Consider the following 13,420-nt stretch of genomic DNA (forward strand, 5'->3'; position numbering starts at 1 on the left):
TTTCTTTCCTTGAAGGTGGATACTTGATTTAAAAAGTTTAAGCAAGAATAATATTTAAGTGGATTTTTAAAAAAACGACCTCAGTACCCAAATAATGAAAGTTAGAAACATCTGGTTCTAAAAATAAAATGAACCCTTTCAAGTAAAAAAATACTCTGGAGCTCTTTTAAAACAAAGTAAACAGTTAGAGGAAATGAATTAATGGCAAATTGGGGCACTGTTTCCCACTCTCTCTCTATTTCATAAAAAGAACTCACCAGAAACTAGATGAAAAGACTTTCATAAGGGTATATGAAATGCAAACGATCTGCCTTCTTAAGGCAAAAAAGATAAAATAGGAAGTGCTTTTTACCTATCAGATTGGGGAAAAAAAAGTTAAAAGTCTAATAACACCAAGAATTGGCAAGAGGCTATGGGGAAATAGGAACTTTTGTCCACTGCTGGTAGAGAAGTAAATTTCTACAACCACTCCAGAGAGGCACTGGCATATCTGCTAAAATTGAAAATTCACATATCCCATATAGTAGGAATTCTACTTGTAAGAATATATCCTAGAGAAATTTTAGACTGGTGCTCAAGGAAACATAAAGAATAATGTCCAAGGGAGCATTATTTGTAATTATAAAAAACTATTAGGAACCTAGTATTATAGCATATAACATCATTATATGTACAGATAGAGGAATGGATAACCCGTAATATTAGACAATGGAGTATCATAAATTAGCAAAAACGGATGAACTATAGGGAGTCCCAAAAGGAAACATTTTGTAAATAAATGTACATTTAGCAACAATTTTCCATTTTCCCTAAGTATGGCGTGATTTTTGGGACACCCTATAGAAGTATATATTTTAGCATATAAAGACTGAAAGGATACATATTGAGTGAAAAGGGACATATATAAAAACATATATACAAATATCTTCTATGAAAAGCTTTAAAACACAAATATTACATGTTTTCTATGGCTATATATTTATGTAATAGAAGTATGGACTGGAAGGTTACACATCAAAGTCATGATAGTGTTGCTTCTGGGAAGAACAAAGTGGACTACAACTTTTATCAGTCATGTTTTATTTGCAGAACAAAAGATCTGAGCTTTTGGAGAGCCACTTGCAATCGCCAAATGTCATCCAGCAGCTTGACTTCATTAATAATTCCCAATAACTCTTTGGGGAAAAAGAGGAACTGTGCTTCACTATTGGGCATTGAGAATACTTAATTTTGCATCCTTTAATTAGCAAAGAGTTGGTAAACTGACTTCCTTTTTTGAACAGGGAGGGTCTGAATCTTTGGCATATGACTAGAAAAATTGGGGGCATATTTGACACCTTTTTAAAACTGCCCTTTAAACAGAAAAATCTGTTATTCTAATATTAAATATAAAAATATTTGATTCATATGAGAATTGGTTATAAATTAAAATTTTAAAATTTTACAAATTCAAATTTTCATGTCACTCCATGAGAGGTGACAGACTGACTACTCATTTGGCCTTAGCCCCACAATTCCAAAAGGGCTGAATGTTGGCGGCTATGTTAAGAAAATATGGTTAGTACTTGTGAAGTCGAAATTAGTCATGATGCTAAGATTGCTTAGCTTTTTTCCTCCATTCGCAAGTACAGTTGATTTTGCAAGTAATTAAATGACTAGCATAAAATATGCAGAAATATAGCTAGATGTCATTAAAGGGGGATGTATTAGTTTTAATTTTTGTATAATGTACTTATGCCTAACAACCTGTCTAGACTAGTATATTAAACTAATGTTTATATGAATAAAAAAATTTTTTAAAAAGATCTGGGTAAATACGAACATGTTAACTTGGGATAGAAGATATATGGGTGTTGATTTTATTGTTCTCTATAGTTTACTGAAATTTAAAAATCTTTCTAAATTAAAAAGTAACAGGATTATTTAGGAGGTGAAATAAAATGATAAATTATATGCCAGTGATGAATGGGATGTTTTAAATAAATAATTACTAAATCATACATGGTTTCTATTCAAAGACTGTGGGTACAGTAAAATACATATGTTTTGTTTTTTCATAATATGGCTGATGTAAAGAAAACAGTCCCTGATCAACTGTGTAATAAAGAGGAAAGACCACAGGCTTCTGTAAGCAGACAGTTCAGTTTCCCAGTTTAGTTATACCAGTTAGTAGCTATGTTATTTAACCTGTTTGAGCTCTAACATTAGCCTCATCTATAAAATACAGATGATGTTTATTAATATACTTCATAAAATCATGAAGCAAAATGAGAATAAACTTATAAAATGCCTAGCTGCTGTTGCTGCTAACCATGATGAAGAACGGTACTCCATGGGCTGACGTGGAGACTGAAAAAGGAGAGCCAAAGGACAAACATTTGTTGCTATCTTCAGCATTTGGTCAAGGCAGAGACCTTGATCTTAAATCCTAGATTCGGTTACTCAAATAGAAACTAATCTTGAGTGAAATTATATAACATCTGGGATCTGCTTTAAAATATTCCAGGAAGAGGAATAAGATTGGCAAAATGGTTGATGATTGTTGAAACTCGGTAATGGGCACATGGGATTCATTCTACTCTTATGTCTGTTTAAGGAAGGAGGGAGGGAAAGAAAGAAGAAACAAAATAAACGAACCAATGAAAAAAAGCAAGTCATGGGCCGGGCGCCGTGGCTCACGCCTGTAATCCTAGCTCTAATTGGCCAATTGATATATATATATAAAAAAAAATTAGCCGGGCATGGTGGCGCATGCCTGTAGTCCCAGCTACTCGGGAGGCTGAGACAGAAGGATCGCTCGAGCCCAGGAGTTTAAGGTTGCTGTGAGCTAGGCTGACGCCACGGCACTCACTCTAGCCTGGGCAACAAAGCAAGACTCTGTCTCAAAAAAGAAAAAAAAAGAAAAAAAAAAAGAAAAAAAGCAAGTCAGCCCAGAATGGAGGTGAGAAATTCCCCCAGCTCTCCTAGCTTGTTGAAATACCCAACATTTCTTTATTCTAACTGCATGAGCCTCATTCTGTAGGGGACCTGTGAGTTTCTGTGGCCACAGAGGCAGGTAAGGTCACTTCCATAGATACGTGGAGATACAGAAACCCTTCTTACTAGTCAAGAACTTTCTTGTATATTTATAAAAAGTTTCTTCATATAGAAAAACATTTTTGGGGTGTGGAAGAAACTGCTAATTGAACCCCAACTATCTATTTTTTCCTTTTCTCTCATATAGTAACAGAGGCTCCAGTTTTTAGTTGGGGACATGACCACATAGAATCACAACTGTATTCTCCAGCCCTCTTGGACCTAGATGTGGCCATCTAATTTCTGGCTAAAGGGACATGAGCAGAAATGATGAGTGTAACTTTCAGGGCTATGCCTGCCCTCGGTTTTGCCCTTACTCCCTTCCTGCTGGCAACAAGTGTGAACATGGTGACATGACAGGAAGTGCTTATCTTAGCCCACAAACTGAAAACCAAAATTTGAGAATGCCAGGCAAAAAGGCAGGAGGAGTTTAGATTCTTGATGACCATGGAACCACCAAAGCAAAACTGCTTATTGGTCCTTTATGTGTGAGAGAGAGAAATTTATTTAAGCCTCTGGTATTTAGATTTCTCTGCTATAACAGTTCCACTTTTTTCCTAAGACAAGAATCTTTGCATCTCCTAAACATATCAAATTTAACAATCTATTTCATAAATTACAGATAGCCTATTTTTATGTTCCTAAACTAACAAAAAAAGCAAAGACTTTAAAAGAAATCAATACATACATATTGGACCTATTTTGATCTTTTTCCCAAAATTCCATGTATCTGATTTACTTTTATCCCTTCTTGTGCCAACTGTTTCAAAGTTTCCAGGATATGACACACTTAATCTCTCCAAGAGCCTGATAAAATGCCGTGTCCCAAGTTGGCCACCGGAGGGCAGTCTTTACTATCAGTTTATCTACTATCTGCAACCACTTGCAAGATGAATGCCCTCCCCCTCAACTTTGTTCTAGAAAACAAAAGAATGAGGAAGTCTTCATTCCATTAGGAAAAACTCTAGGCCCACCTGATTATGGATATCAAAAGTAAGGAGGGTAAGGGCTCTGAAACTAAACACTATAATCCGAAATTAGTTTGGCTTTTTTTTACAGCACACTTCAGCCTAGAACCTGAAAGCACCACCAACTCTTCTCATCCTCTCACACTTCTCTATATTGCTAACTTTCTCCTAGCTTTATTTTTATTTATTTATTTATTTTTGAGACAGAGTCTCACTTGTTGCCCAGGTTATAGTGAGTGCCGTGACATCAGTCTAGCTCACAGCAACCGCAAACTCCTGGGCTCAAGTAATCCTTCTGCCTCAGCCTCCCAAGTAGCTGGGACTACAGGCATGCGCCACCATGCCCGGCTAATTTTATATATATATATATATATATGTTAGTTGGCCAATTAATTTCTTTCTATTTATAGTAGAGACGGGGGTCTCGCTCTTGCTCAGGCTGGTTTTGAACTCCTGACCTCGAGCAATCCGCCCGCCTCAGCCTCCCAGAGTGCTAGGATTACAGGCGTGAGCCACCGCGCCCAGCTTCTCCTAGCTTTAAAAAGCAGACACCCATTGCTCTGTATTTGTTATAAATACTTCACTTTGATTTAATGTTTCTATTTCTGCCCTTCCTGTGCTCTGTACATACCTTTGGCAAGTTAAAATTTACTTCAGGGGAAGATTCTGTATATGTGATTTTTCCCTCCAGATACTAAAAAATACAACCATTTACAAGTTCAGTGCTCATGGTACTAGTGCATGTATATACATGATATTCACATTAGCTACTATACTGAGCACCTGCTCTGTTGCTAGGCGACTTATATACAATGATCTACATCTCCTACAACTCTGAAAGACAAGAGGTATTATTTCCTTTTACTAGATGAAAAAACCAGGGTTGAGAGAGATTAAGTAATCTGCCCAGGTCACAAAAGTAGTAAGTGGCTGTGATCTGCAATAAGCTCTAATTCCAAAGCTCAAGCTCTTTTTACTATACCATACTGTCTCCTTCCCATATGAACCCATTTATTCCTCAGTTGCCCTCCTTTTCATCAAAGGCAGCACCTTTCTCCACTTTCAGGAAAAAGATAAGGTGTGTTTCTGGGTTTTTTTTAAGAATTTAAAACGTTTTTTAATTTTGATTTTTTTCTATTTTCCACATACATGAATTATATGGTCAAAATTCCTTTTATAAGTAATGTGCAAGGGTGAAGTATTGAAATGTTTGTTACTTGGTTGTTTTTTTTTTTATTTCAGAATATTACAGGGGTACAAATGTTTTAGTTGTATAAATTGCTTTTATACCATTTTAGTCACAGTTATAAGTGTGCCCATCCCCCAGATAGCATGCATTGTACCTTTTAGGGGTAAATTTACCCATCCCCTTCTCCACCCTCACCATCTGCTTGATTTCTGATGAATGTTATTTCCATATGTGCGTGTAAGTGTTGATCAATTAGTTCCAATTTAATGGTGAATAAGCCATGTTTCTAGTGTGCCAACTTTGTATGGGAAACAGTACATTTCCATCCTCCTGTTTTCTGGCATAGTTTCTAGGAATGCGCTTTGCAATAAACAGGGACAGTCTGTGTTCTTGCAGTTAGCTTCTTATCCCGAGTACAAAGGATGTACTAAATTTCCTAGACAGTCAACTGTAAGTTTTCTCATGCTCTACTGCTTCTTTGCAGTTCTTTCACATTCTGCTGTGGCTCTTCTTTTCAGGTATCTTTAATATTCAGGGCATTATAACACAAACCCCATCTATTTTCTCTTAGTCTTATATTACCATTAGGTAGGTGGCAATGTCTCAAGACAGTCACTTTCACTGCCAGAGATAAGACTGTGTCTCTTTGCCTCTTGAAGGACCCTCTATAATATATGCCCCAGTTCTTGTCAATGATTACTATAGGAGCAGAAGGGTATATAACACATTAACTGCCATGTGAGTTGTGTTTAACTCACATTCTCGTGAATCAAATTTAACTCACACATCTCTTCACCTTGGGAGCTACAAGAACTATTTTTCAAGTTGCATATAACTCATGCACAGAAAAACAATAAAAAACAACAAAACTTTCATTAATTTAGAAAGGATCATTTAGTTTTCCAAGTTTTTATTCTATTAATATTTTCGTAATAAAACACTGTGGACCTAAGGAAAAATTTTTTTCTGGTGTGGCAGTCAATGTGTTAACATCAACTGACTTGCTTTTCTAATGGGGCTTTCATCTACAGGTTTTTATGGGATCAGCCTCTGTCACCTTGAATGTTTACATCATCTGTCAATTATTTAGGCAAACAACATTCATTTACATGATGACCTTCCCATGCCTACCCAGCACAAACCTTGGAGGGCTGAATCTTTGGTGACTGGGTAGTCCCATCTCCAGCAGTTATGACCTGTTTTTGAGGGGACACGGCTATCATGTGACCCCCTTTCACAGTCACATACTGAGGAAGTGGTGACTGACTGGCAGCTCCTGTGGTGGGCACGTGAGGGGCTTCACCAGGTTCCTGTTTGATGATCACCTTAAAAGAAACAGGATAATGACACTGAATAAATATCCCATTTTTAAAAAGCTATTAATATGATCTATTCTCTTTGCAGGGACCAACAAATTAATGAAGCTTGATATGTAAAGAAGGATTCCACCAGAAGGGTAAAAATGCTGTTTAAATACTGTCCATAATAGCTATTAAAGGGACCAAAAGTAGGATATGGACTTGATCCTGTGTTCTTGTAAACTCAACCTAGTTACTTGTTTTAGAGATTGGTGACATATGGCAAAAGAAAGAAACAAACACACTGTTTGTGCTCTCTGAATTCCCATCTTGCTGGACTCCAAGAGCTGCCCTATGGACACCACTGAATAAACGGAAGCATATTTCAGAACTAGAATCTGGTCTTCACAGTTGAGACATTCTAAAAAGTAACATGTTGTAGGAGTAGTGTCAATGAACTCCAACATTCCACAAAAACAATTATAAAACAAGACCATATTGACTTGCAGTATAATGCCCTAATAAATACTCACTTTTGTGAAAGCTCCAAGTCCCCCAGTTATAGGTTTGGGGCTTTGAACCTTAGGGTGACTCCCAATTGGGCAAAGAGGTGGCATAGATGCAAACAAAGAATCCTCCTGCTGTGTGTGTAAAAATACATATTTTACAATCAAGATAAATTGGTGATTTCAGATATTCTAGTCATTTATATTTGATACAAACCTATGACATTCCCTAGCAATATAAACAACCAAAAGAAAAAACAAAACAAAAAGCCTGAAACTGTGTGGGGTCTTCCAAGCCTCCATACCTGCAATTTTTTTTTTTTTTTTTTTTGAGACAGAGTCTCGATTTGTCACCCAGGCTAGACTGCAGTGGCATCATCATAGCTCACTACAACCTCAAACTCCTGGGCTCAAGCAATCTTCCTCCTCAGCCTCCTGAGTAGCTGGGACTACAGTCTTGAGCCACCATGTCCGGCTAAGTTTTTCTATTTTTTGTAGAGAAGAGGTCTCCCTATTGCCCAGGCTGGTCTCAAATTCTTGACCTCAAGTGATTCTATGTCCTTGGCCTCTCAGAGTGCTAGGATTATAGGATTGAGCCATAGCGCCCAGTCTACATGTGCATTTTAATATTGTTTTAGAAACCAAATGCAAAGGAAAGCTATAAGTTGGTAAGAACCTACTCAGCTGTGCCCTGCTGGAAAGACTTGCATCTTACTACCGCTAATATTTGGCAGACTTTATCGGTTTGCATGTTTAATTCCCTGCCAGATTGTAAATCACTAAAGGACAAGGACTGTTATTTTGTTTCTTTTATATCCCTAGAATCTAGGGACTAAATAAACAGGCAGTTAAAATGTTTCAGTATATAATCTCTTTTAATAGTACTCACAACTTGATTTGTAAAATTTACTCAATAAATACTCAGAATACAAGCAAAAATTTTTTAATAATGATTTAAAATGAGCTAAGATGATGCTACTACACTAAAACCCGGGCAACAGAACAAGACACTGTCTCAAAAACAAACATTAAAAAAAAAAAAAACTGGCAGAGTTATGACCCTCAAGGTAATTATTTTAACAAAGCTATTCAAATAAATAAGTAAATAAACTAGGCCACTTCCTCATCACAGTAAGTTTTCAAATAGATACTGAGTGATCACTTGAAAGAAGTTCTGGAAAGCATTTTCTATAGTAGGAAAAGATCAAAGCAAGGTAGTGGAGTCTGAAGTAGGTGATCTTCAAGATATTTATCAGCTTGATGACTCTACCTTATGGAATTTGTGCCATCAATTGATGCATTCTTGCTGAGGCTAAACATACTGTCTTTAGAAACTAGCAAAGTGCAATAACGCATTAAGAGTGTTACCTTGACATTAGATGTTACAAAACTACTTCCATGAATTTTAGGAATAGGAGAACCTGTTCCTTGGGAGACCTGGGCCGTGGAGAGCTTGTTTGTCGGACTTCCTGATAGACAAGGCAGATTTAAAAATAGTGTATTAACAAAGTAAAATTTATAGAATGTAATTTTAAAGCATTTTCTAACACCCCTCTTTCCTACTATTTGTTTTTCATTTTTAAGGGTTGAAAACCCACAAGCCTGAAACTATTATGGAAAGTAACACTTAAGGACTCATCCCTATGAAGCTGATCACATGGTCAACCTGAGAGGGATAAGAAGCTAGTAAAGATGTATAAAAGAAAAAGTAAGCATACGCTATATACTCTACTCCTAATGATAAGACACACTATAACATAACGATATTGTTTGTTTAACAACTGTACCAGAATATATGCACTGAAGTGAATGCTACCTTCTTCAAAGTAGTTTCACTAGAAGGTTACACCTATTCTAATATGCTGCCAACATTAAACATTCTATATTCCGTCTGAACAGCTGCCTCTAGGGACTGAAAAAAATAAGTTACATAATCTATAGTCAATAATAAGACCCCAAATGGTATTTCATCACTTACTACCTTTACCAAACTTATCTCTAAAGACTTTAGGCTGATTCTTAAAACTCAACATCCTCAAAGGACACCTATTTGGCATCCCTAAATATGTACAAAAGGCTATTCGGTAAGCCCTGAACACAGCATTTTTTAAAGGAGTTCCACAATTTTAAGCAGTTTTTTTTTTTTTTGAGACAGAGTCTCGCTTTGTTGTCCAGGCTAGAGTGAGTGCCGTGGCGTCAGCCTAGCTCACAGCAACCTCAAACTCCTGGGCTCCAGTGACCCTTCTGCCTCAGCCTCCCTGGTAGCTGGGACTACAGGCATGCGCCACCATGCCCGGCTAATTTTTTTATATATATATATAAGTTGGCCAATTAATTTCTTTCTATTTATAGTAGAGACGGGGTCTCGCTCTTGCTCAGGCTGGTTTTTGAACTCCTGACCTTGAGCAATCCGCCCGCCTCGGCCTCCCAAGAGCTAGGATTACAGGCGTGAGCCACAGCGCCCGGCCACAATTTTAATAATTGTTAAAGTGCTTAGCTTTTCTAAAAAAGCTACTTGGAAAAGCCCAACATACATTCATGTGTATTAAATCTAATACATTGAAAAATTTCAGCCTCATTACTTTATAATCATCTGTTTCATTTCTCATCTATTTACCTTAATTAGAAGTGAAAGCTACAGGGAAGTTTACACTTAGGAGCATGTGTTTAAATACAGGTTAAATAAAGGAAATAAGTAAAATAATGTTAGTGAAAGTACTTTAAAAAACCCTGAAAAGTACTATGTAATTGTATGAGATTATGGTGAAAACATGGTGTATCCAATACTTCTTATTCTTCTTATTAGAGTTCTCTTTTTACAACTGCATGTTTCAATTTACCTCCCACAAGAAAAATCTACCTTATTTGCAGAAAAGTAAATATCATCTTTTTCTTAATTTGACTGGGGAGAAATGTTCATGGCCCACAAAGCTACTATAAGCTTAATTTAGAAAGTTATGTCCTTCATGGAGAACAAAACTAAAACAAACAAACAAAAAGAAAGTTAGTAACCACACTGCTTGCAGACCCCAAAAGAGTAAGTCTTACAAATGAAAACAATTTTTTTAGAAAATTAATTATGGCTCATTTTAATTTATAGACATTAAAAAGAGAACTTAAGTATAATTCCTAAAAATATAACTTCTACAAAGAGTAAATCTTCCCTCAGAGAAACAGTATTGGGGTTACTTTTATATACTCCCGCTTCTTGATTATGGATGGAGATTTCATTCTCCCATTACACCATTATATGGAGGTGGTACAGTCAAAGCCATAAAGTGTATTCCCACTAAAAGTCTGCTTAACATAAAGGTGAAACTGTTACACGGCAAAGTCACGCCAAGATTACATTTTTAATAAAGATCAAATCTTTTGGATTGGCAAATGTTGATCAAAAACATACCTGTACTGGGAGTGGTAGTTCCAATAACCTGCCCAGGCTTGTCCATGATAACATAAGGATTGTTAATAATGGAGCTGGCAGCGCCTTGCTTCACATGGACTGGAGTGGAAGTTGGGGTTCGAGGCAATGGTGATGGGCTTGGAGTTGATATTGGGGAACCTTTATTAATTAAAAAGAGAGAAGAGAAACAAAATATATATATATTGAACTCATCTAACAAGACACTAAGGACCAAGGAAGAGGGGCGGCACTGCCAGGACAAAGGTGACAAATGAGGAAAACTGAATGGGACCATATGCTTCAGAGGCTAAGCAGTAACACAGGAGCAGCTGAGGCCTGGGAGTAGTATGTTTCACTCTCTGCATCCTTATCCTTATGGACCCCAGCATCAGCATCATTGAGGAAACTGTTAGACACTGTTACCAATTGTTAGAATTTAAGGTCCCACTCCAGACCTACTGAATACCAATCTGCTTTGAACAAGATCCCCTGGTATGCACATTGAAGTTAAAAAAGCAGAGCTTTACATGCCAGTGTAGAACTGCTGAATCTTGGATATGATAAATCTCTTAACATCACAGGTTGTTATAATACTGGTTATACTTGAAGACACTAAAATTAGGGAGGAAATTAGTAAGTGAACAGCTAGATTTAGGAACTTGGTGTCTTGATTTCCAATTAACTTCAAACATGAAAATGTAAAATTCACCTATCCAAAAAGTCTCTGTCAATATTATGTCACAGTTACAGTCCAGAAAGATTCACTTCCCACAGAATACTTTCAAAGACTACTGACATACAGTTAAACACCCTCAACTTCTTTCATTGATCAAATTCGTCATCAGTGAATTTCTCTAAATGTCAAGCCAATTGACATGTTCAGCCTATTTCACCTCTGAAGCTGCAAGTTCCAGTATGTTTCTAACTGGTATGTAAAATTATACAATCTTTACCTCTCATCATTTCAAAGATTTGGATATTTCTGCTTAGTTGTCTACTTCTAGCACTAAACATTCCTTTTTCCCTCCTTCATTTTAGAATTGCACAGAAACCCTCCCAGTGTCTGGATATTTTCAATGCCCTCTTTCATGTCTTTCCTGAGGTGATACAAAGCCATAAAGTGTATTCCTACTACATGTTAGTTATCATAAATGTAAAACTGTCACCAGGCAAAGAACAATTTAACCTTAATGAAAAGGAAGCCTCAGAACTACCTCCTGATAATAGGAGTGAGCAATTTTCTAGTGTGGTTAGAGAACAGAAGATACTTCAATTCTGAACCAATTCTAATTCTTAAAGCTTAATTCCAAGCCAAAAGGCCTTCAAATTTTTTCTATTACTAGTCACTCTGGTCTCCATTTATAATCCCCAAACTCAATTCCTACCTTAGCTTCAGCCATATATCCCAGCAAACATTTTAGCTGTGCTGATTATAGGAGATAAAAATTTGACAATTTGAGCTCTCTTTCCCTCCTTCAAAAATTAGTTTCACATGAATGAGTTTTGTGTTTGCTTTGTGACAGCTTTGCCAATCAAAAGTGATTAACTCTCTTCTATTAAAACGAACACTGCTTACAAGAACATAAGGGGGGAAACAAGCCATAGTACTTTGTTTTGCCATGCCAACAATCCTAACATTCACTCAACTCTACACATATTATCTTCAACACATCTTCTGCATACCTGACACAATTTTGCAGCTCATGGTGATGGGCTGGAAGGATTTTCCAGGTGATTCAGGGTTAGGAACCTGACTCTGTGGCACAATTTTGCAGCTTGACGCTATTGGCTGGAAAGCTGAATTACCATGAGAACAAAAGGTAACTTTCTGGGATGTTGTCATTTTGGTGGGTGTTCTTTCCAATGAAGATGGCAAAGAATAAAATGTAGTGTGTCGCTCAGCTTCAGTGCTAGCTGGAAATCCTGCTTGAAACAAACAGGCAAATGGTAAGTTATCGATCACTTTGAAATAACAAAACTTTACCATGGTGGGAAAAGAATAAAAATTTCAACACCCACTTAAACCACTTACTGGTAGTAAAATAAATGTAATCAATTGCCTCTTCATACTTTTTTTGGTAAAAAGTATATGCTTAGAATGAAATTTATTTAAAAATGCTTCTTGCAAGAAATCAGAAAACATATTAACTATAAACTATATATAATATGTATCTGCATTCTTTAATATATAAAGTGAAAAACTACTTAAGTTTAGAGAAGAGGAAAAACTCAATAGGAAAACATTCACTAAATGCCCATAAAGAAGATGTAATTGAAATGTAAAGAGGAATAAAGCTGAGATTTTATAAAAGAACTAAAATATTAATATCACATTAAAATACAGGCTTTGAGATAAAACACGATTTAATATCAATTTTATATCTTATACATTTATATGTGAACACTTAAATATGTATTTATTCACTTACATACTTATTAAATTAGCTATTAGTATTCAAGTTTCTTGTTCACACAGAGCCTGAACTAGAAAGTCTTCTTGAAATATACTAGAAGAAATTCTCATAATCATCAAAGGATAAAAACCTAACGATTTTTGGTGACTTTTGAATTTTAGAAAATGTTGGCAGAATTTAATGGCAAAAAATTTTTTTAAGTGCAGAGATTTGGCTATTTTCGTAATAGAACTATGTAGTAGAGGCAGCATGTCTACTTCTGGAAAGTTTATTTATAGGTCTCTAAAGGCAGCAAATGAGAGAAAGGAATGCCCCAGAATGACTCTATACAAGTAAAAATGCTTTGTTACCTTTGTCCACAGAGGCATCAGGTACTGGCTCATGTGACTGCTTTATTGGTGAAGAAGCTTTCACTGGGGCTGGAATGGTCAAAGGCAAAGAGGGAGGGGCATCCGAGATGTCTGACTCAGAAGGCTGAGGATAAATGTAGTCTTCTCCAAGAGAATGGCGATGGAGTTCCACATCCACTACCTACATAAATGGGCAAAAATTGGGCTTGTGAGTACA

General features: G+C 36.4%; 1 protein-coding gene across 5 annotated transcripts in view; it reads right to left on the minus strand.

Annotated features, from left to right (window-relative positions):
* Positions 1–13,420, minus strand: part of YEATS2 (YEATS domain containing 2) — a 98,606-nt gene that overhangs the window by 36,932 nt on the left and 48,254 nt on the right. For 3 of the 5 annotated variants that reach the window (XM_076003599.1, XM_076003587.1, XM_076003581.1), the window contains exons 10-15: positions 13,204–13,380; positions 12,123–12,365; positions 10,440–10,598; positions 8,405–8,505; positions 7,064–7,171; positions 6,375–6,557 (exon numbers count right to left, since the gene is read on the minus strand). In XM_076003599.1, the coding sequence (XP_075859714.1) occupies positions 6,375–6,557; positions 7,064–7,171; positions 8,405–8,505; positions 10,440–10,598; positions 12,123–12,365; positions 13,204–13,380 (971 nt within the window). The remainder of the gene's footprint in view (positions 1–6,374; positions 6,558–7,063; positions 7,172–8,404; positions 8,506–10,439; positions 10,599–12,122; positions 12,366–13,203; positions 13,381–13,420) is intronic. The other 2 variants (XM_076003594.1, XM_076003584.1) reach the window with 1 other exon arrangement.

This window comes from Microcebus murinus, chromosome 1 (genome assembly GCF_040939455.1).
Source record: "Microcebus murinus isolate Inina chromosome 1, M.murinus_Inina_mat1.0, whole genome shotgun sequence".
NCBI classification, from domain to species: Eukaryota; Metazoa; Chordata; class Mammalia; order Primates; family Cheirogaleidae; genus Microcebus; species Microcebus murinus.